This window comes from Muscardinus avellanarius (assembly GCF_963383645.1).
Source record: "Muscardinus avellanarius genome assembly, chromosome: 12".
Lineage (NCBI taxonomy): Eukaryota > Metazoa > Chordata > Mammalia > Rodentia > Gliridae > Muscardinus > Muscardinus avellanarius.
In genome coordinates this window covers 81,971,754-81,996,450 of record NC_137798.1, presented here as the reverse complement: position 1 = coordinate 81,996,450, position 24,697 = coordinate 81,971,754, and the positions used below count along the sequence as shown (strand labels likewise).

General features: G+C 41.1%; 1 protein-coding gene across 1 annotated transcript in view; it reads left to right on the top strand.

Annotated features, from left to right (window-relative positions):
- Positions 1-24,697, top strand: part of ALKBH1 (alkB homolog 1, histone H2A dioxygenase) — a gene marked incomplete at both ends in the record, with an annotated part of 36,652 nt that overhangs the window by 5,493 nt on the left and 6,462 nt on the right. Inside the window, 2 exons of the mRNA XM_080707915.1 lie at positions 787-949; positions 23,796-23,886. Coding sequence (XP_080564041.1) covers positions 787-949; positions 23,796-23,886 — 254 coding nt within the window. The remainder of the gene's footprint in view (positions 1-786; positions 950-23,795; positions 23,887-24,697) is intronic.

Sequence of the window (24,697 nt, the reverse complement as noted above, 5' to 3'; positions counted from 1 at the left end):
TGAAACTAAGAGTCAAAATAATTGGAAACCAGGGCTTCATTCATTAGATGAAGACTCTTATATCTTTATTTTAGTTATATTCAGTATGAGAGTTCAGCCTTCTAACCAGGCATTGTGGCACATACCTGTAATCCCAGTACTTGGGAGGCTGAGACGCGACGGTCACAGGTTCGTGGCCAGCCTCAGCAACTTAGTGAGGCCATCTACAACTGAGACCCTGTTTCAAAAAAATAAAATAAAATAGGGCCAGGGGTGTAGCTTGGAGGTAGAATGCTTCTGGATTCAGCCCCAGCACCAAAAATTAATAAATAAAAGAATAAGATAGGGCTGGGGTAGAGCCCAGAAGTAGACTGCCTCAGGGCTTAATCCCCAGAACCACATGAACACACAAAAAAGAGTTCAGCCTTCTGTGCCTGTTGCAGTAAAATAAGAAATTAGAGTTGCCTTGGACTCCTCTAATGACTGTACACTGGTGAGACTTGGTGAAAACTCAGGGTAGACTTTTGACACTTTCAGTTCCATTGTTTTATAACAAAATTTTTAACCTTGAGGAATATTTATTGCTTATGAGAATAACCCAAAAAAAAAAAAAGAGATATTTGCATTGGGATAGGTGTCTGAGGTTCATCAAAACTTAGCTTTTCACTAGCCTCAAGTGTAACCAAAAAGATATGAAGGACAAATGACAGAATAATGGATATGAGAATGTCAACAAAAAGAAGTTATCAGACTAACTGATGGAGAATTTTCCCCTCTCCTTTTTTTTCCATCCATTTTTTTGTATAGGATTTATTTTTATCTCAAACCCCTTCCTCCCAGGGTACCAGTGGCACTGGGTGAAGCAATGCCTTAAGTTATACTCACAGAAACCTAATGTATGTAACCTGGACAAGCACATGACTAAAGAAGAGACCCAGGATCTGTGGGAGCAGAGCAAAGAGTTCCTGAGGTGAGTCTGATCAGTCGGAATCAAGGGGTAATATTCAGCTCGGATCATCACAGATCTTTAAAGAAACTGTTCTGTAACAGTAGTGAAAGTAACTATCCCGGTTTTGTCCCCCTCATTTTCATGCAAATACAGCACAATTGTATTCTTTTCTTAGGAACATTTGGGCAGATACTTTGACAGTTATATTAAATTGAGATCCATTTTAAAGATTTGCTTATCATAGCTTAGATATTGAGCTCATATTAATCATCAGATGTGTCATTTTTATTCAGCTTCAGTCCTTTTATTGTCCTTAAAGTGAATTCCTTTGAATTCCTTTGTGTGGTCCTAGGAGAAGGTATACTTGATAGCTTTTTTCTTCTACTCAGTAGAGTCAGTGTTTTATGATAGGTCAGTTGTTCCTTATGAGAGAAAAGCTAGTATTTGTGCCTTCATGTTGTTTCAACATTTATTCATTCATTCCACAAATGTGTATTGGAGGTCACTTGTGTACCAGGCCTGAAGAATTAGAGACAGAGTTTAATAGGATACTCTTCCTGTGCTCAAGTTGAATAGTCTATGGCAGAAATTCATTATCTGTGGAAATAATTACAGTAGACTTAGAAACTGCTACAATGGGGGTTAGAAAAACTCAGTGGGAGCACAGAAGAGGAAATAATTAATTCTACCAGGCAGGCTGAGGTGTCAAAGAAGAACAAGTGACTTTTTTTATTGAGTCTATTAATCTTTTTTTCCTGTGTTCATTTGAACTGATACTCAAAAATGATTATAGATTTGCCAGTCAGAAAACTAAAAAGGCTGGCTAAGGATATAGTTCAGTGGGAGAATACTTGCCTAGCATGTAAAGAGCCCTTTGTTTGATCCCCCACTGTCACATGTTAGCAAAGAAAAGTAAAGTAAGGTTGTTCTAGGTAGAGAAAGCAGTCTGAGCAGAAATGTAGTATATAAGACAGAGCAGGCTGTGCTATGAGATGGGAACACAGTGAGGGTGTTCATGTGTTTATGCAGCAGATAGCCTGAGTATCTGCTATGTGTCAAACATAATGCTTGAGTGTTAGAGACACAAAGACATAAGAAACAGTTCCTGTCTACAGGAATTTGCAATTCAGTCAAGGACAGAGACATATAAACAGATAATTAAATATAATTTGGCAGATCCAGGGTTAGAGTTTATAAAAGAAAATGTGAATAGTTACTTACGTGTCTAGGCTGGGGGTAGATTTTTGGAAGATGCGTCCTCAAAGTCTTGATTAGATTAGGCAAAACGTAAGTCAGGAAGAATAGCTTAGGACCAGCGTGTACAGCGATTAGTCATATGAAGCACCAATTTTGAGACAGGGTCTCATTAAATTGCATAAACTGGCCTCAAACTTGCAATCCTCTTGCCTTGACCAACCTCCCAAGTTACTGTGCCACCATGCCCAGCTTGAGCAAGTTTCTTAATATTTCTGTTCCTTCTAATAGTCCTTCCCTTATTGAATAGTGTGGGGATGAAACAAGATAACATGTGAGAATTCCTTAGAAAAATGCCTGCTAAAAATCATTGTACCAAGCCGGGCGTGGTGGTGCACGCTTGTAATCCCAGTACTTAGGAGGCTGAGACAGGAGGATCGCACAGGTTCGAAGCCAGCCTCAACTACTTAGTGAGGCTCTCAGCAACTTAGTGAGACCTGTTTCTAATAAAATATGAAAATAGGTCTTGGAGTGTAGCCCAGAGATAGAAGGCCCCTGGGTTCCATCCCCAGTACCACACACACATACACACACACACACACACACACACACACACACACAATCATTGTACCAACTTTGTCTTTTATTTGTCCTTATTTTTTTATTTTTAATATACTTTTATTGGTACATTATAGTCTCTCATAATGTAAACCATATTGATAGTGACATACATCACACAGCATTTGGTGGGGCTTTCCCTGGGCCCCTCCCCATCCCTCTACCCCATACAGGGCACTGAGATTGACATTGGTATTTTCACATATGTACATAAAGCTGATGGTAGTAAGTCCTTCATTGATCTTCACGCTTCTTTCTCCCCTTCCCCTAGACCACCTCTCTGGCTCCACTCAGATTTCATTATCTGGAGTCTCTCTGGTATCCCAATTAACTCCCTAGCTTCCCGCATATTAGAGAAAACAAGACCCTTCACTTTCTGTAAAACACATATTTTTAAAGTGGAAAATCTAAGAGATTCCTTTAATCTGGAGTCCTTTCTCTAGATGGAGATAAAAGTGGTTGGTAAATTTACTCTTTCAATTCTTTAATCATAGTAGTTATTAGTGTTTTCTGAAATTGTATACCCTGTCCCAAACATCTCAGGCCAAGAAGTATTAAAAATGATTCCTCAGCTGGGCGCGGTGCCGCACGCTTGTAATCCCAGCATTCGGGAGGCTGAGATAGGAGGATCGCAGTTCGTGGACAGTCTCAGCTACTTAGTGAGGCTCTCTGCAACTCAGACCCTGTTTCAAAATAAAAAAAAATAGGGCTGGACGTGTAGCTCAGAGGTAGAATGCCCCCAAGTTCCATCTCCAGAACCACAAAAAAAAAAAAAAAAAAGATTCCTCAGCCAGGTTGGTGGCACACACTTGTAATCACAGCATTCAGGAGGCTGAGACAGGAGGATCGTGGTTCGAGGTCAACCTCAGCTACTTAGTGAGGCCCTTTGCAACTCAGTGAGACCCTGTTTCAAAATAAAGAATAAAAAATAGGGCTGAGGGTATAGCTTAGAGGCAGAATGCCTCTGCTTCCATCCGCAGCACCAAAAAAAAAAAAAAGAGGTGCCTTAGATGCTTTATTTAAACATTTGAAAGATGATAGTAATATGATGTGTCCTAAACTGCTCCACAGATCCCACATTTTAAGAGCAAAGCACATTATTTTTTAAAAAGTATATTTCTTTGTGTTTTGTTTTGTTTTGGATTTTTTGCGGGTCTGGGGATGGGACCCAGGGGCATTCAACCTCTGAGCTACACCCCCTGCCCCCCCCCGTTTTTTTTTTTTAAACCAGGTCTCACTGAGTTGCAGAGGGCCTCACTTAGTAGCTGAGGCTGTCCGCGAACCGCGATCCTCCGGTCTCAGCCTCCCAAATGCCGGGATTACAAGCGTGCGCCACCATGCCCGGCTATAAAAAGTATATATTTTTTTTTGTCACTTGCATATGATCCCAAAAAGAGCTGTGGAAAATTGAAGCATAAGAGAACAGACCTCTTCTTTTGTTATAGGAGAAAGTTTTTTAAAAAAAAAGTTAAAAGGAGAATAATAGCTGAAAATTGAGATTTGGCACACAGTATGATATGATCTGATTTTCAGTCAGTTTCAAAACTGAGAATTTAAACACCTCCATCTGACATCAAATAGAAATGACCCATTGGGCCAGGTGTGGTGGTGCACACTTGTAATCCCAGTACTTGGGAGACTGAGACACGAGGATCACAGTTCGCAGCCAGCCTCAGCTACTCAGGCCCTCCACAACTTAGTGAGACACTGTTTCCAAATAAAGAATAAAAAATAGGAAAAATAGCTGGGTGTAGTGGCGCACACTTGTAATCCTTGCGCTTGGGAGGCGGAGACAGGAGGATCACAGGTTCGAAGCCAGCTGTGCTGGCTTAAGAGACCCTGTTTCCAAATTAAAATATAAAAAATAGGTGTCTGGGAGTGTAGCCCCAGAGGTAGAAGGGCTTTTTTTGGTGGTACCCCAGTACCACCAAAAAAAAAAAAAAAAAAAATAGGAAAAATAGTGCTAGGGGTATAGCTCAGAGGTGGACTGCCTCTGGATTCCATCCCCAGTACTGCCAAAAAAAAAAAAAAGAAAGAAAGAAAGAAAGAAAGAAAGAAAGAACCCATCAGTCATGTGGTCAGTGTTTCTGAGCTCAGGATGCTTTGCAATAAAATATAATCTCTTTTATTTTGCTCTTTTTATCCCCTCTAACTTAACATACAGATTCCCTCTCTTGCTTTCAGTCCAAGCCAATAGCTTGATAAGACAGGGCCACAGAGTAGAAAGAGTGTTAGAATAGAGTACTTTGAATATTAATATTGACATTTTTAGTCCATCAGTTGTAGGAAAAATACCTCCAAGCAGCCAATTCAGATGTAATCTGAGGATCCTGCTATCTTGCAGCTTTGCCGGGAGGTGATTTCAGTCTATCTGAATGCACCAAGAAGGCAGGTGCTCCCATCCTGTCACACAGTGTGTCTTAGATACCAGTTTTAGTCCATACGGCCAGCTCCAAAGCATAAATGTCATTGGCTACAGTGGCAGGGAGCATGGAAGGACACTTCAATATCAGAGTCTAGAAGCTGCTCCGATATTATGGAGGCTGGAGCCCCTCTCTCTTCATGATGGCCAGAAGTCGCTCTCATATCAGTGAGGCAGGAAGTCCCTGTCACATCAAGGAGGATGGAAGTTGCCCTCACATCATGGTGGCTGGAAATATCATAGATGTCAAATACCTCTCACATCATGGATGCCAGAAGCCGCTCTCATATTATGGAGGCCAAAAGCTGCTCCCACATCATAGAGGACAGAAGTCGCTCTCACATCATGGTGCCTGGAAACCCCTGTCACATGATGAATGCTGGAAGAAGTTGCTCTCACATCACGGATGCTGGAAGCCGCTCTCATGGAGGCCAGAAGCCCCTGTCATATTATGGGGACCAAAAGTTGCCCTCACATTATGGGGGCTGGAAGTCGCTCTCACATCATGGTGGCCAGAAGTCCCTGTCATATCATGAATGCCAGAAGCCACTCTTACATCATGAAGGCAGGAAGCTGCTCTCCCATCATGGAGGCCAGAAGCTACTGTCACATCATGGAAGCTGAAGCTGTTCCCAGGAGAACAGAAGAGTTTTATTTGTTCTTAAATGGCCCTAGTGATGCTCTTTTAAAAAACTATTGTGCTGATTCTAACAAGGGAAACAGAAGATTTTCTTAGGTTGAATGGGGAAAGGTGAACTAAAATTCACTGGTCTTCCTTTAATGTCTTCTTGGTTTGTAGGTTAGGGCAAGAGCAATGAAGAAAACTCTGTTCTTTAGCTTTTAGTAGTACCTTCTTTAGAACTGAGCAAAGTAAGGTAAGATCATGATTGTGTGAAATTAGTCAAAGAGAGCTTATTGCTATTAAACTAGCTTCTGTTCTCAAGTAACTTATTTTGTCCCTTCTGATATATGACTGCGGAAATCCCAGCTGTCTTATTCTAAGATAGCTTAAATGAATCTCTGTAATAAATCATCCTGTGGACAATGATGAGATACTTTTTAATAAATTAGCAAGAATAAAAAATATGATAGTCATACCTTATGTTGTCAAGGATTAGAAAAAACTTATATGCACAGACATTTTACCAGTGGCATTGAAAATCGATCAGGCCCCTAGTTCCTATTCTGTCTCTGTGTGATGTGTGTTTCAGCATCATCATGGGGAGTAGGGATAGTTGACAGGAAAGGCCTCTCAAGGTGGTAGGAGCATGGTTAGAGTCATGTGGACCGTATATGCATCTCTCCCCACTTTCCCAGAGTCTTCCAAAGATGGAGATGGGAGAGGGTCTGTTGTTCAAAAAGGTTTTTCTATACATTATGATGACCTACCACATTGAGAACCATAAACAAAAGGTCCTCTCTGGATCCTTTCACTTTTAATTCTCAAATTCTGTAGTCCTTTTTTGGTGGGGTGGTACTGGGGATTGAACCCAAGGACATTCTACCTCTGAGCTACACACAGCTCTTTTTTTTTTTTTTATTTTGAAACAGAGTCTCACTAAGTTAATGCATGCTGGCTCTGAACCTACTATCCTCCTGTCTCAGCCTCTTAAGTACTGAGATTACAGGTGTGTGCCACTGCACGACCCTACAGTTATTTTAAATTGGAAATGAAATTACTTGAATTGAGAAACAAAATAGAACTAGTCGCTCATTTGGGGGGGGGGGTGTACTGGGAATGGAACCAGGGCCACTCGACCTCTGATCCACACCCCCTGCCCTATTTTTTATTCTTTATTTTGAAACAGGGTCTCACTGAGTTGCGGAGAGCCTCACTAAGTAGCCGAGGCTGTCCTCAAACCACGATCCTCCATTTTCAGCCTCCCAAATGCTGGAATTACAAGTGTGCGCCACCATGCCTTGTCTTGAAATGTAAGCATCTTAATTGCAGCTTTGTGTATAACAAAAATAATGGAAAACAGATAAAGAGTTCATAAACAGAAGACCAAGCCAGGGTGGTGGTGCACGCTTGTAATCCCAGCATTCAGGAGGCTGAGATAGGAGGATCTAGGTTCACGAACAGCATCAGCTACTTAGTAAAGTCCTTTGCAACTCAGTGAGACCCTGTTTCAAAAAGAATTAAAAATAGGGCAGGGAGTGTAGCTCAGAGGTTGAATGCCCCTGGGTTCCATCCGCAGTACTGCAAAAAAATAAAAATAAAAAAGAAGACCAGATTAATAAAGTATGGCATGTCCCATCAGTAGAATGCAGCCATTAAAAACCCTGAAGTCCAGCCGGGCATGGTGACACATGTCTGTATCCCCACTACTTGGGAGGCTGAGACAGAAGGATCTCAGGTTTGGAACCAGCCTCAGCAACTTACTGAGACTCAGCAACCTAGCAAGACCCTGTTACAAAATAAATAAATGTAGTTCAGAGGTAGAATGCCACTAGGCTCAATCCCCAGCACCACACACAAAAAAACAAAAACTTGAAGTCCATCTCTCTCAAATTCAGTAGACTTTAGAATCCGAATAAATTCTAAATTCAGTTATTTATCATAATCTCTATCCCAACCACCTTAGTCTGAGCCACCACCGTATATTATCTGCAGAATGCCACAGTAGCATGCCTCCTAGCCCATCTCTTGGAGTCTGTTCTTACCCCTCTGCAGTCTGTTCTCTGCATAGAGTATAGAAATGTCATTTTTCTTATAGCTTCCCATGTATAATTCAGTTCTGATGCATACTACCCAAAGTCAGCAAAGAAACATAAGTGAAAGGCACAGCCCTCAACAAGACTATTCTCCAGCCACAAGCTGAAGAGGTTTCCAAGCTACCAGCATTATCACCAGTGATTATAAATTCATGGGAGTCCTGTGATCCATTCAGATTCGGTAATTCACTAGAAAACTCCTAGAATTCAGAAAAGGACTATACTTAGGATTACAGTTTTATTATAAAGCAAAACCAGGCCAACCAAATGACACATAGGGCAAGGTCTGGAAACTTCTATGTCCTCTTGCATGTAGTCACTATATGTCACCCTCCCACACGCGGTGTGTTCACGAACCAGTAAGCTCTCAAACCATAGCATCTAGAATTTTAGAGTTTCATTGTGTAGACATGATTGAATCATTAGCCAGTGGTTGAATGTGTTCTTCAGTTCCCCCACCCATTCTAGAGGTCCACAGGTGTCACTTGGCTTAAAACTCCAACTCTAATCACATGTTTGGCCTTTCTGACATGACCAGCCCACTTCCCGAACCATCTCCTTAGCATAAACGTCAGTGCTGTCCTACACCCAGCCACGATTAATGGGGGGCACTCCTTTTATTCAGGAAATTTTAAAGGTTTAGAAATTATCTTGTGTTATTCCATAAACACATCAGGCCTGCTGTTCATTCTACGTAGGAAGTGGATTCCTTTCTCTCCAGGTCTTTTTTTGTTGTTGTTGTTGTTGTTGTTCGTTTGTTTGTTTGTTTGTTTGTTTGTTTTTAATGCGATACTGTGGTGGAACCCAGGGGCATTCTACCTCTGAGCTATACCCCCAGCCCTATTTTTTGTTCTTTATTTTGATACAGGGCCTCACATATTTGAAAAGAGCTGTCCTTAAACAACAATCCTCCTGTCTTAGCCTCCCAAATGCTGGGATTACAAGCGTGTGCCTCCATGCCTAGCCGCTAGGTCCTTCTTCTAATGTCACCTAATAAGAGAGGCCCTCCCTTACCATTCAATCAAAAATAGTCCCCTACTTCCCCTCACTCTGTATACTCTTACCTTGGCATTTTTACTGTTCATTATAGAGAACTTACCAAATATTTGTGAAATTAATATTTTCTCATACCTTTTGAATTTTGTACACTTATTGCCCATTCAAAAATACCATTTTTAAAGAATAAGACAAGGAAAAATGTAAATTTAATAAAGCAGCTTGCCAGGCATGCTGGCACATGCATGTTAACCCAGTATTTGGGAGGCTAAGACAGGAGGATTGCAGGTTTCTGCCAGCCTCGGCTACTTAGTGAGGCCCTGTTTCAAAATAAATAAGAATAAAAAATAGGGGTAGGAGTATAGCTTGGAGGTAGAATGCCGCTGGGTTCTATCCCCAGTACAGTAGGGAGGGGAGGAGGGAACTAGGGAACTTAGCTTTTTATATTTTTGTTGCTTTCATACGTTAGCATATAAAATGCTTTGTATTTGTTTTTGTGTAGGTGGAAGCTTTTTTTCATGGATGCCCATCATGTTCTTTCATTTCTGCCCCTTTAAGACTTTGGTTAGTTTTGTTTTTTGTTGTTGGGCATTGCACCCAAGGCCTCATACATGCTTCACAAACTCTACCACTGAGCTGTATTCGAAGCCCCAAGACTTACTGGTTTTTTTTCTGCTATTGTTTTGTTTTTGTGGTGCTAGGGATTGAACCCAGGACATTCTACCTCTGAGCTACACCAGAGCCCTGCTTTATATATGTATGTATGTATGTATGTGTGTATGTATTTGTTTTTAAACAGGGTCTTGCTAAGTTGATGAGAGTCTCACTAGTTGCTGAGGCCCTTCTCAACCTGCAGTCCTCCTGTCTCAGCCTCCCATGTACTGGATTACAGGCACACACCACCACACCCAGTAGATTTAGTTTTTTAATGCTAATGGAGTATTTCTTTTGCTGGATGGAATTTGGCTTTTCCTCCTCCCACTGTGCATCTCCCTCACCCCCAGCCATCTTGCAAATTTTGTAGCCTTAATGCATAGCATAGATCTTTGTATATATTAGAAGATAATCAGTAATTTTTTTCTTTTGCAATGCTAGGTATCGAATCCAAGACAAATATTATTTCAGTTAGGTTGATAGCACCTCTGTTAGCCCTGCAGTAATGCTAAATTTGAGAAGGGTTAATTACTAAATTAGAGAAGGGTCAATTAGAAGGCTCAATAGTAACTTTCATTCAGGTTTTTTTTTTATCTATTTATTTATTTACTTATTTATTTGGGTGGTACCAGGGATTGAACATGGGTGTTCTTCCTTGGAACCATACCCTGAGCCCGATTTTATTTTTTAATTTCAAAACAGGGTCTTTTAACACTTTGGCCTTTAACCTGTCAGCCTTCTTCCTGTCTCAGCCTCCTTCCTTCAGTGTATTAAATAATGGTGATTTGTGTTTCAGAAAATATGTAATGCTAGAAGAACATGAAGAAGAATAAAACTCAGTCCCTGCCTTTGGAGGAAGGGCCTCAGATGAGAAATTTACAATACCAAAGCATATGTACTTGAAGTTGCAAAGTTTATAACAGGAAGAGGATGTAAAGACTTCTCTAAGCTGGGCGTGGTGGCACATGTTTGTTATCCCAGTTCCTGAGAGGTTGAGACTGGAGGATTGCAGGTGAGGCTCTCAGCAACTTAGTAAAACCCTGTTTCCAAATAAAAAATAAAATAGAGGTAGGGACATAGAACCGAGGTAAAAGGACCCTGGGTTAAACCCTTAGTAACACAAAAAGAGAATAGAAAAGAAAGACTTCCCAGAGAAAATTGGTTTACACTGTATGAAAAAGCAAGTTAGAGCTGGGTTTGGTGGTGCACACTTGTAATCCTAGTACTTAGAAGGCAGAGACAGGAGGATCGCAGGTTTGGGGCCAGCTTCAGCATCTTAGTGAGCCCTCTGCAACTTTGTGAGACTCTGTTTTAAAATAAAGAATAAAAAATAGGTCTGAGGGTATAACTCAGGTAGGATGCTCCTGGGTTCAATCCCCAGTACCGCAAAAAAGAAAAAAAAAAACAAGTTAGGAAAATCTGCTAGGCTGATGGTATAGTAGGAGAGAAGAGAGAACATTTTAGTAGAAACAGTTGAATGATCAAAGGCACATCCATGGGTGATGAATGTGGGAAATGCTTGCAGATGACACATAAAAAGTAAGCTAGAGTCAGATAACAAGTGGGTTTACATGTGGATATTGTCCTGTAAAATGTAGAAATTTGCAAAATTAGTAAGAGGTTTTTTACTTTGGGAAGATAATTTTTGTGTTAGTTGGAGAAATAGTCTAAAAACAGTGTTTGCAAAAGGCAAAAATAAAAATTTAATAATCCATACAAAAGATTATAAAGGCCTCAAAAGCCAGGCATGGTAGTGCATGCTTATAATCCCAGCATTTGGAAGGCTGAAACAGGATTGAAGTTCATGGCCAGCCTCAGCTACCTAGTGAGTCCCTTTGCAACTCAGTGAGACCCTGTTTCAAAATAACGAAAAAAAAATAGAGCTGGAGGTGTAGCTTGGAGGTAGAATGATCCTGAGTTCCTTCCCCAGTACCACAAAAAATAAAGGCCTCAAAAAGGCATTATCAACAGAGCTTGGTGATCAAAAGATGGTAAAAAAATGAGAAAAAGGAAGAAATAAGTATTATCCATAGATTTCCAAGAGGTGGTAAGGGAAATGCTAAGACTTAATGGAAAGAAAGATTGAAGAAAGAGAAGAATCAGATTGTCCCAACTGTAGTTTGGGGCATAATTGGTTTTGCCGTATCTATGGCATATCCAAGTGGAGATGTCCGGCATGCCTCTGGAAATGGAAGCTGAACCTGGAATCAAAGTTAGGGTGAAAGATAGATGAGGCCAGGCATGGTGGTGCACACTTGTAATCCCAGCATTCGGGAGGCTGAGACCTGAGGATTGTGGTTCACGGCCAGCATCAGCTACTTAGTGAGGCCCTGTTTCAAAATAAAGAATAAAAAAATCAGGCGGGGGGTATTGCTCGGAGTTAGAATGCCCCTGGGTTCCATCCCCAGGGGGATGGGAGAAAAAAATAGATGAGAAGAAGAGTTACCCATAAAAGCTGTCTTGCAGCAATGGGAATACATACAATTTTCTTTTTTGGGGGGGTGGGAGGAATCAAAGAGAAAAGTGGGTCTTTGGCCCTGGGAAGCATGAGCATCAGTGCTAGGTAAACAGAGTAGAGCAGGAGACCCTGAGCAGTCAGAGGGACATGAAGAAAACAGAAGAGAGTACCGTTGAAAAGTAAGACAGGAAAATGTTTCAAAAAAAAGGTCCACCAATGCAGGGCAGTCTGGGATTTGACAAGTAAGTGATGTGATTGAAAGTAAGCAAAAGTCAGAGTGCAGTAAGGGGAGAGTGAGGATGGCAAGTGCTGAGGCTTTTCAAAGTGTAAATGCTAAAAAGACATGGGGCAGAGACAGACTTGTTACGGGCAGGGTAGCTTCAATGAGAGAGTCAAAATGGGTTTTTTTGTTGTTCTTTTTGTCTTAAGTATGTGGAAGTGTTAGTGTTTGTTAGTCAAGAGAACAAGTTAAAAGAAGGACTTGAAAATATGAGAAGAATGTCTTCGACTTCCGGGAAGATGGCAACCGAGAAAAGCGGGGCTTAAAGAGCCCCACTAACAACCAATCTCCATTACCACAAAATCAGCGCCTTTCATAGCCAGAAAACACCATCACCAGAGAAACAAAAAAATCACCAGGCTCCAGAGAAAAAGCGGACTGAGAACAGAGCTCAGAGCCACAGAGGAGATACACGGGCCTCACGCCTGAGGATGCGGCAGCAGCGCCATACTGCCGGCGGCAGCGGCAAATTCACCGGACGGCTACAGCAAGCCGAGGTGAGCCGCTGCGCAACAGCCAGGCGGGATTTCTCGCCGCAGGTAAAATCTAAAGCTCCCAGTGGCTGAGGTCAGCATACGCTACAGGGATTCAGAGTGGAAATCAAAACCAAGAAGAAATACGCCAGCCTCACGGCCGAGGGCGTAACAGTGGTGCCACATTGCCACCGGCGGCAGCAGCAGAGAATTCACCGAATCCAGTACAGCTACATCTGCGTACTCAAGAACAGTGAGTCAAATTGCGGGCCACAGAGGAGAAATCCCAGTACTGTACTCCCTGGGACTTGACCCAGTGGGGGAGGGGCGGTGGCAGAGATATCATACCATAGGAGAACGTGCAACCTGGCACCCCCCACAGTCTAAAGCAGCCTCTATCGACTCTCTGGGTCGGAGACTCTGTGATACAACCCAGTAAAGGAGTAGTGGGGTCTGAGATACTACTGACTCGAGATCTAGAACACCTTAAGTGAAGTCATAGTGACCCAAGGGAAGAACCCAGAGAAGGCACAAACATCGGAAATCATGGGAAAGAGGAATAACAATGGAGCAATGAATGCCCACAACACCACAACATTAGAACCCGATAAAACAGAAAATCAGAGATTTCTAGAAGATCAAATCAGGAAAATAACTGTAGAAATAATAGAGGTGCTTCGAAAAGAACTCAGAGAGAGCCAAAAAGAGATAAAGGATGCAATTAATGAAGTAAAGGCCTCAATTCAAAGCACAAACAACCGATTAGAACACATGGAGAACAGAATCTCGCTCTTAGAAGATGATCATTCCAAAAATGAACGCATAGTTTCTAATCTAGGAAAAAATATCCGACAGCAGGAATCTGATATTGAAGAAATATGGGCCCATTTTAAGAGAGCTAACCTAAGAATAATTGGAATAGAGGAGGGAAAAGAAAGTGAAACCAAAGGGATCAACAATCTCTTCAAGGAAGTAATAGCAGAAAATTTTCCAGACATAGAGCAAGAGGTCGATACACAGGTCCAGGAAACTTATAGAACTCCCTTTAGACAGGATTGGAGAAGAGGATCCCCACACCACATAATTGTCAAAATGACCAATGTGGAAGCCAAGCAGAGAATCTTAAAGGCAACAAAAACAAAGGGCCAAGTGACATTCAGAGGCAAACCAATTAGAATCACTCCAGACTTCCCAAACCAAGTCATGAGAGCCAGAAGGGCTTGGAGTAACATATTCCAAACTCTGAAAGAAAACAACTTCCAGCCAAAAATTTCCTACCCAGCAAAACTTTCTATCAAATTAGATGGAGAAATAAGAAGCTTCCATGACAAACAGAAACTGAAGGAATTTATGTCTTCAAAACCAGCACTAGAGAAAATACTCAAAGAGATTAACTACAAAGAAGAAATAGGTAACACACCAGAACCAGAGAAACAAGAGTTTCCATCCAACAGACAATTAAGATTGGTTATCTGTGGAGATTCATTATTTATGTTAGTCTTTTACCTATCTCTAAATGGTATTGTTTGCCTTTATTGTTGTTAATTTTTAGGATTTCTAGTTGGAATATTAATATACCTTCAGATATAGCATTTGGAAATATTTTATCCCATTCTATTAGTAACTGTTAACTCTGTTTACATTGTCTTTGGATATACAATATCTTTTTTATTTTTTAGGGAGCTTGTATACTCTTCTGTTGCCTGTGCCATTGAAATCATATCCAAGAAATCACTGCCAATTTCAATGTTGTGAGGTTTTATGACCCAGATTTTCTCCTAAAAGTTTAGAGTCTTAAGATTTATATTTAGGTCTTTTATCTATTTTGAGTTAATATTTATATATGGGATTAGGTAAGGGTCCAACTTTATTCTTTTCCATGTAATTATTATGTTTCAACAATATTTAGTTAAAAGATTATTATTTCTACCACCAAATGTTCGTGGAAACCTTGTCAAAAATAACTTGACAATATAGGGAAGAATTTAGCTCTAGGCTTTTATTTAACTCCAATGGTTTATATATCTGCCTTTAGAATAGTACTACACTGTTTCAATTATTGTAGCTTTATATGGTTTGAAATCAGAAAATATATATCTTCTAGCTTCGTTCTTTTTCAAGATCGGTTTGGGTATCTAGAGTCCATATTCCATATTAGGATAGATTTTTTTTTTCTGAAAAATAAATATATAAATATATGATAGTTTCACCTAAAAAATAGAAAAAAAAATTCTCTGGTAAGAAAGAAAGTAAAAAGAAATATTGAAATGTTATCTTTAAGTCATCAAAAGCTTGGTATCAGACAAATGAAACTATTATGTGAGATTATCATTTTTAATTTTGGATAAATTGCTATAATACTAGATGTCAACCACTAAGCCAAGCATGGGAGGGAGGGATGGGGAGAGAATGGGGTGGGGATCGGGTGGGGTCTGACTGGGCGATGTGTGCATGTATGTCTACAAAAGTTTGTATCCCACTAAGATGTATGAATACAGTGCACCAATAAAAAATAAAATAAAATAAAGAAAATATGAGAAGAAAGATAATAGAGGAAGGCCTCAGAGGCATTCAAAGATGTAGGATAGAGTATGGGTGGAGAATTAACCTTGGCGGAAAGAAGGAGGACCATTTCTGAACACGGAGGAAGAACAAGGCAAACAGGAGTTTAGAGGAGTGAGGGGAGTTGAAACTGAGCTGATCGTGTGGTCAGGCCTCTGTTTCATCGTTGACCTAGAAGGGGAAATAAGATGCAGGGTGAAGGTTGTTTTTTGTTTTTGTTTTTGTTTTTGTTTTGCGGTAGTGGGGATGGAACCCAGGAGCATTCTACCTCCAAGCTAAACTCCCAGCCCTATTTTTTATTCTTTATTTTGAAACAGGACTTCACTGAGTTGCAAAGGGCCTCACTAAATAGCTGAGGCTGTCTGTGAAGTACAATCCTCCCATCTCAGCCTCCCAAATGCTGCGATTACAAGCGTGCACCACCATGCCCAACTGGTGAAGGTGTAAGGTTTAGAACGAAGCTTGGAAGGTTAAATATGATAAAACATTTGCAAGATGACCAAAGGATGTTAGCAATGAATATAGCATTGAATGTTCATTTGCAGTGATGGAGTTTCAGGTTGAAAAGAAAGTGAAAACTGGAAACTTTCAGATGCTAAAAGAATGACACTCTGGGGACAGGAAACTGAAGTCAAGGTTCAGTGGAAATGAAAGGATAGAAGAGGAAGGAGGAAAGAGTAGTGGTCTGGAAAATACTTAAGAGTTGGGAAAAGCAAATCCCGAGCCTTTAAAAGTAACTGGAGTCAGGCGTAGTGGTGCATGCTTATAATCCCAGTACTCTGGAGGCTGAGACAGGAGCATTGCAAGTTCACAACTAACCTCAGCAACTTAGTGAGACTCTCAGCAACATAGCAAGACCCTGTTTCAAAACAAAAAATAAAATAGGAGCTGGTCATGGTGGCACACACTTGTAATCCCAGTACTTGGGAGGCTGAGACAGGAGGATAGCAAGCCAATCTCAAGAACTTAGGTTGTCAGCAACTTAGCGAGGCCCTCTTTCCAAATAAAAAATAAATAAAGTAGTGATTGGGGTATAGTTCAGAGGTAGAAGTCCCCAGCTTCCATCTACAGTATGACAAAAAATAAAATAAAATAGAGCTTTGAGTGTAACTCAGGTAGAATACCCATGGGTTTAATTCCCAGGACCCCCCCCCTCCACACACACACACACACACACAAACAAAAGTAATTGGAAAAAGCTAGCACGGCACACATACACACACAAGTTATTGGAAAAAGCCAGGCATAGTGGCACATGCCTATAATATCAGTTACCCAGAAGGTTAAAGCAGGATGATTACAAATTCTAGGCCAGCCTAGACAATTTAGTGAGACACTCTCTCAACATAAAAAATAAAAAGGGCCGGGCATGGTGGCACATGTTTGTAATCCCCATACTTGGGAGACTGAGACAAGAGAATTGCAGGCTCACGGCCAACCTCAGCTACTTAGTGAGGCTGCCGGGCACGGTGGCGCATGCTTGTAATCCTCGCACTTGGGAGGTGGAGACAGGAGGATCACGCAGGTTTGAAGCCAGCCTCGCTTGCTTAAGAGACCCTGTTAGCCCGGAGGTAGAAGGGTTCCATCCCCAGTACCACCAAAAAAAACAAAAAAAATTATATATATCTCAGAGGTAGAATGCCCCTGTGTTCTATCCCTAGTAACACAAAAAATAAAACAAAAAGCCAGGGGTGTGATTCACTGGTGGAACATATGCCTATCTAACACATGGCTCTGGTTTCAGTCCTCAATACCAACAAAAAATAAAGTTGAAAAAACAAATACATGCAGGTTTTTATCGTAAATCTTTTTTTTTTTTTCTTTTCTTTTTTTTTTTTTTTTTTGTGGTACTGGGGTTCCTGGAAGCCCTTCTTCCTCCGGGCTACACTCCCAAACCTATTTTATATTTTTGAAACAGGGTCTCTTACGCCAGCGCGGCTGGCTTTGAACCTGCGCGATCCTCCTGTCTCCGCCTCCCAAGCGCGGGGATTACAAGCGTGCGCCACCACACCCGGCTAGTAAATCTTCATTTTATGATTAAAAAATAAATAGCTTTATTCTGTCTTGAGTAGGTACTTTTGCTTTCCCAGTGATTCACTAATGTTCCTTGCAGGCAAGAAAGAAAAGAAAACACCAATCCTTAGTTACGGCACCTGTACAAAAGTAGATGAGCAGGCCAGGAGTTCATTCCCACCCAATCAGGGTTCAGTTGAAAGCAGTGCTGTAGAGCGTGATTGCAGAGGAAAATGCCGACGCTTACATAAGGCACTTAGCCATGACAGAAACTGAGCAGAGTACTGTGTGAGTGTTCACCAGGAAGAAAGTGGCCAGCCCACCCGTCCATCATCCTCCTGCTAGTGCCTGGACAAGGCAGCCAGGGCAGGGAGCATAGCGTGTTTCTGTTTGCCATTAGACCAATAATTAGGGTCATGCATTCTTGAAAACATTCTTTTGGATAATTAGTTAAAGAGTTAGGTTGGATGCCAGCATATTTCCTGCATTTACAGGGTGGATATGGAAACCCCACTGGCACTGCTGCTGCTTGGCCTCCTTCTGGACAACTCACATTTAAAAAGAAAACAGCCCACTATCTTCAGTGAGTCCTTTGTATTTCATGCTTGAAAATGCTCTGGGTGCTAACCGGGTATGGTGGCATACTTGTAATCCCAGTACTTAGGAAGCTGAGGCAGGAAGATTGCATTGCAGGTTCATGGCCAGCATCAGCAACTTAATGAGACACTGTTTCCAGATAAAAAATAGAGCTGGGAATGTAGCTCAGGGATAGAATGTCCCTGGGTTCAATCCTCAACACCACAAAAAATTAAAAAATATTGCCAGGCACGGTGGCATACACTTGTAATCCCAGCATTCGAGAGGCTGAGACCGGAGGATCACGGTTCACAGACTGCCTCAGCTACTTAGGCTCTCCACAACTTAGTGAGACCCTGTTTCAAAATAAAGAATAAAAAACAGGGCAGGGGTATAGCTCAGAGGTCGAATGCCCTTGGGTTCCATCCCCAGACCTGCAATAAATAGATAGATGATAGATAGATAGGTAGATAGATAGATAGATAGAGCTAACTGGGGCCAGGCATGGTGGCGCATCCTTGTAATCCCACCATTTGGGAGGCTGAGACAGGAGGATTGTGCAGGTTTGAAGCCAGCCTCAGCTACTTAGGCTCTCAGCAACTTAGTGAGACCCAGTTTCCAAATAAAATATTAAAAAAATAGGTCTTGGAGTATAACCCAGGTGTAGAAAGCCCCTGGGTTCCATCTCCAATACCACAAAAGTAAAAAAATAAAGGGCTGGGGATGTAGCTTAGTGGTTCAATCCTCAGTAACACACACATACTCCCAAAAAATCCTGGAAAAAATACTCAGAGATCACAATTTTTCTTGCAGTAAGCAAGTTTTTATTTTTTTAAGCTATTTATTTATTTTGAGGGCTAGACTTAATGCTTCTGGAACTAAGACTTTTCTGTCTTCTGCATCCTTGGACCAGTTTCCTCCTATAAGGCAAAGCTCAAAGCCTTTTTTCCAGTGGTAGAGTTAAGGTAAAAGAGAGGTGATCTTTTGGTTTCTTGAAAAAGGAGCTAAAGCCGGGTGTAGTGGCACACACTTGTAATCCCAGCATTTGGGAGGCTGAGACCAGAGGATCACGGTTCAAAGACAGCCTCAGCTATTTAGTGAGGCCCTTTGCAACTCAGTGAGACCCTGTTTCCAAATAAAGAATAAGAAATAGGGCTAGAGGTGTAGATTGGAGGTAGACTGCCCCTGGGTTTCATCCCTGGTAACCAAAAAAAAAAAAAAACATTAATAAAGAGAAGCTAGTCGGGTGTGGTAGCACATGCTTGTAATCCCCGCGCTTGGGAGGCTGAGACAGGAGGATCACACAGGTTCGAAGTCAGCCTCAGATACTTAGGCTCTCAGCAACTTAGTGAGACCCTGTTTCCAAATAAAATATAAAAAGAAAAAGAAGCTAAATTAGAAAAGGTATATTACAGGAAAGTTTTGCTCAAACTTGTTTATCACTGTATTTTGGTGATTTTTATTGTTGTTTTTGTGGTACTGGGGGTGGAACCCAGAGGCTTTCTACCTCCAGGCTACACTCCCAGACCTATTTTATACTTTATTTGGAAACTGGGTCTCACTAAGTTGCTGAGAGCCTCACTAAGTAGCTGAGGCTGGCTTCGAACCTGTGTGATCCTCCTGTCTCAGCCTCCTAAGCGCTGGAATTACAGGTGTACACCAGCATGCCTGGCAATTTTTATTCTTAATACCATAAGCCTATGTTTGTTGTGATAAGATTTGCCCTGTTCTTGAACATTAGACTAAATCTTTTTTTTTTCCCCCAGTACTGGGGATGGAACCCAGGGGCATTCTGCCTCCCAGCTACACCCCCAGACCTATTTTTTATTCTTTATTTTGAAACAGGGTCTCACTGAGTTGCAGAGGGCCTCACTAAGTAGCTGAGGCTGGCTGCGAACTGCAATTCTCCTGTCTCAGCCTCTCAAATGCTGAGATTACAAGCATGCGCCACCACACCCAGCCTAGACTAAATCTTGATGAGGAAGTATTTTGTTTGTGCCAGGCCAGCTGTCTAAAATACCAGCACCTTCTAACTATTTCCAAAGCTGCACTATTGTTATCTATGGTTCAGATCAGTCTGGTTTTGCTATTTTATAATAGTATAGATTTTTTGTCAGGAATAAAAGTATCTATTACTGAGCTAGGAAAATACAGAAGATATTTTGTTTTGGTTTTTAATTTTGGCTAGAATCATTCTCAAGTATAGTCCATGGACTAGTAGCATCCTTTGGGAACTTGACAGAAATGTAGGTTCTTATACCTGGATCCAGCCATGTGAGTTTTAGTAAGTCCCCTATATAACTCTGATGCACATTGAAGTTTTAAGTCACGTGAATATGGGTTCTATGAAAGCTTTCTGTACAGCTCCTCTCTCGCCAGTTTAGGTACACAGGCACCCTCTCTGTTAAGTTTTGGGTTCCAGTGTTACACTACTGACTTTAGCCTCCCCCTTGGAAATGCTCCAGTATTCATTCTTTTTAGTAGTGTTTAGACTGTCTTAGTGATTGTTTACCTTTAAATAAGGAACTGGATATTAAAAATTCCATTAACCATAGAATCTCAGAGTTCAGAAATAAGAGGCCGTACTTCCCTGAAGTAGAACGTGTTCTCTGGAGAACCTCAAGGACTTCTTTTATTTGTACTTTTAGCTAAATAGACATGGGCAGAACTCAGGTTAGTTCATAACTACATTGGATTTTTCTTTTCTAGTTCTTACACATGACTATCTTCCATACTGTAATTGTTTAGATTACCTAGCAGTAGTCACTGGCCCAGCCTTCCATATCTTTTCCCTGCATTGTTAGATATCTGTCTGCTGTTGTGTTGAGGGTCCCTAAGACTACTCTCATATCTGATGTATCAGCAGGACTCATTGGGCTGTGCACATGGTCCTACTCAGAGATAAGATTTAATGACTACATGCATGGGAAAACTGCAGAGGGAGGAGGTGTGTAAAGCAAAAGTCCTGGGGAAAACAGGTGAACATGTAAGTATTTTCTCCCAGGAAAGTCACACAGATGTTCCTAGTTTCCCCAACAGCGAACTGTGAGGAAAATTTGTGAAATGTCCACCGGAGAAGCTGAGTGCCCAGGTTTTTTATTAGGGGCTGGTCACATTGGCAGACTCTTCTTGACACGTAACAAAATTCCAAACTCCTAGAAGGAAAGCAGGCATTCAGTATAGACTGTATTGTTTGCACAACAGTTGAGGCACAATAAACTACTTTGACTACTTCAGAGAATGGTGTGAACCCTCCTACAATCCAAGTTCCAGGTGCCTGGGCCCTCTTTGTAGGCGGGCCTTTGATAGCCATCAGGTCTCTTCTGCATACCTGTCCTACTTAAGTCAGCCTTTGGTTTGTTCTATTCCTGTTATGTACTGGTCTTGAAATATGTCTGTGTCATGATATCCTTTCTTAGAATGTAATCTCAGTTGGAACAGAAAGCATCTGGCCTATTAAATCTTTGTAAAAGATCAAGATGAGTGCCACTTATAAATGCAGGCCACCAGTAGATCTCTTCTGCTCTTGGTGTGCCCAGTGCCCGTTCCCCACTGCATCACTCCCTCTTTAAGTACTGGCCAATCTTTTTTTTTTTTTCGTACTGGGGATGGAACCCAGGGGCATTGTACCCCCAAGTGACACCCCCAACCCTATTTTTCAGTCCTTTTGGTTTGTTTGTTTGTTTGTTTGTTTGTTTGTTTTGGTGGTACTGGGGATGGAGCCCTTCTACCTCCAGTTTACACTCCCAGACCTATTTTTATATTTTTTATTTGTAAACAGGGTCTCTTAAGCCAGAGAGGCTGGCTTCGAACCTGTGCGATCCTCCTGTCCCAAGCACAGGGATTACAAGCATGCGCCACCACGCCCGCCTGGCTAGTCTTTTTGTTTTTGAAATAGGGTCTCACTGAATTGCAAAGGGCCTCGCTAAGTAATTTAGGCTGTCCCGTGACCCACAGTCCTCAGGTCTCATCCTCCCAATGCTGGCCATTCTTCTGTGCTGCACATAACTCTCAGCTCTACCAGGAAACCTGATTGGACAGCTGACTTTGAATTTTTCTTTAATTGGTACTGGGGATTGAAGCCAGGGGTGTTCTTCCACTGAAGTCATCACCAGGGTAGAACCCAGGGGCATTCTTTCTCTGAGCTAGATCCCGGCCCTATTTTATTTTTAGTTTTGAAAAAGAGTCTTACTGAATTGCTCAGGATGGCCTTAAACTTTCGATACTCCCAAGTAATGGGATTATAATCATGAACCACCAACCCTGACTGAGCTTTCCCTATTCTCAATTCTAATATCCCTCAAAAGTCTGTTCTATTCAGTGTAGTACTAGGCTTTATACTGCCGTAAATGTTCTCCTTCCTTCTACTTGAGCTTTACATTCTTATCTGTGTCTCCTGTCAGAATAAAACTCCATAAAGAAGGCTAATCTTGGGGGGAGAAAACTCTGAGATTTTGGGGGGGACTATAACAGGCCAGTTGATTGGTAATATAAATTGCATAATTATACAAAATAATTAAGCCTAGCATTCTTGTATTTTAGATATTTAGAAATTAACCAAACAATCTTCCTCTTTAGAAAAAGAGTATTTAACCCCATAGATTTCTTCAAATAAGAAATAATTGCAGAGGTGACCTCTCTTTTTTATGAAATCTCCTGATTGAACAATGAAATGGCAGAAACAAAATCAGTTTCAGTGGCTCCTTAATTGTTAGTTAAGCAACAATTATTTGAGCTTGTTACATGGGGCTAAATAAGTAATTTTAACCAGTTATTTTTGATTATATGGTCTGTTTTGCCAAACTGTTTTTTTCAACCTGCAATTCTGGGAAGCCACCATCATTATAAACAAAGTAACACCTGTGATTAAAATATTTTGTTAACCATATTTTCCATTGACCATAGTGATCTTGATCTTGGTCTTGTTTCTCATTGACAGGTAAAGACATTTCTATTGTCCTTTTTTTTTTCTTATTATTATTCTTGTTTTATCATTATCAAGATATTAGAGATTTATTTTTTTTTAAAGCAGTCCTAGGCCAGGCGTGGTGGTACACACTTGTAAGCCCAGCACTTGGGAGGCTAAGACAGGAGGATTGAGCAGGTTCGAAGCCAGTCTCAGCTACTTAGTGAGGCTCTCAGCAACTTAGACCCTGTTTCCAAATAAAATATAAAATAAGTCTGGGAGTATAGCCAGGAGGTAGAAAAGCCCCTGGACTCTACCTCCAGTACCACAAAAAAATTTTTAAAAAGTCAAATGTAGGCTGGGCATGGTGGTGCATCTTGTAATCTCAGCATTCGGGAGGCAGAAACCGGAGGATCTGGGTTCTTGGAACAGCCTCAGCTACTGCTTAGTCCTTTGCAACTCAGTGAGACTCTGTTTCAAAATAAAGAATAAAAATAGAACTGAGGGCATAGCTTAGAGGTAGAATGCCTCTGGGTTCCATCCCCAGTACCACAAAAATAAATAAATATTAAAAGTCAATCCTAGCCAGGCATGGTGACACACACCATGTACGTCATCTCATTACTTGGGAGGCTGAAACAGACGGATTGCATGTTCAAAGCCAGCCTCGGCAACTTAGCAAGGCTCTCAGCAACCTAGCAAGACCCTGTTTTCAGATAAGAAAGAAAATCAGGCTGGGGTTTAGCGCAGAGGTAGAATGCCTCTGGCTTCTATCCTAGTTCTTAAAAAATAAAGTAGATCCCATTCAGCAGAGGATTTAGAACTAAAGACTATAAACTGAAATGCTAACATTTTTTACTGTTAGTATATTCTTAGTCAACTCATTTATCTGTTCTCATTTCCCCTTGATTAGCAACTTATATCATGGAATATTAAATTTAGACTCCAGGGTCTACACAAAGGATGGTTACTAACATTTGAAATTTGCCAATCTTTACAGGAGTAAAGAAGTGAATAAACGAAGACCCAGAAGTTTACTAGAGAAACTGCGCTGGGTGACCCTCGGCTATCATTATAACTGGGACAGTAAGGTATTCAGATTTTCCTAATTATTTTTTTCCATTTATATGCTTCTTGGGCCTGTGTAGTTTTATTTTTTCTTGGTCAGGCTTAAAGTATCACCATAGTAGAGACTGTCTAGTGCATAAATTATCTATTTATTGAAGGGTCTCATTCATTTATACCCTCCCTAAAAAACTCTCTGCATGTATCTCAGAAGGAATGGCTAATTTATCAGGAGAAAATTATGTCTTCATAAGCCCTTGGATTACATTCATGCATCAGAAGTCACCAGTCCTGTATCAAAGTCAGTTTCAGGGGTATAGGTTTCTCTATTGCTTTTAAGAGCAGCTCTCAATTGTCTTTCTGCCTGGAATAAAAGAAGTTTTGTATACTTACAGTTTTCTCTTTTATCAACTCAAAAGAAATTTCAAGATATAGATATCTTTGCCTACTAGGAGATGCAGATAAATGTCTGGCCAGGAAAAAAGGTAGGCAAGAATTTCCTACAGTTAAGCAAATTCCAGCCAGGCCTGCTGGTGCACGCTTGTAATCCCAACATTTAGGAGGTTGAGACAGGAGGATCGTACTTCGCGGACAGCCTAAGCTACTAATTAGTGAGGCCTTTTGCAACTCAGTGAGACCCTGTATCCAAATAAAAAGAATAAAAAATAGGGCTAGGGGTGTAGCTTGAAAGTAGAATGGCCCTGAGTTCTATCCCTAGAAAAGTATAATTTATTTTCTTTCTTGTCCTCCATGCTTCAGAAAGTGCATAATTTGTCACTGGTAGCAGAGTACCTCTTGTCTCAATAAGACGAAAAGACTAATTCTAAGAGTAAACTG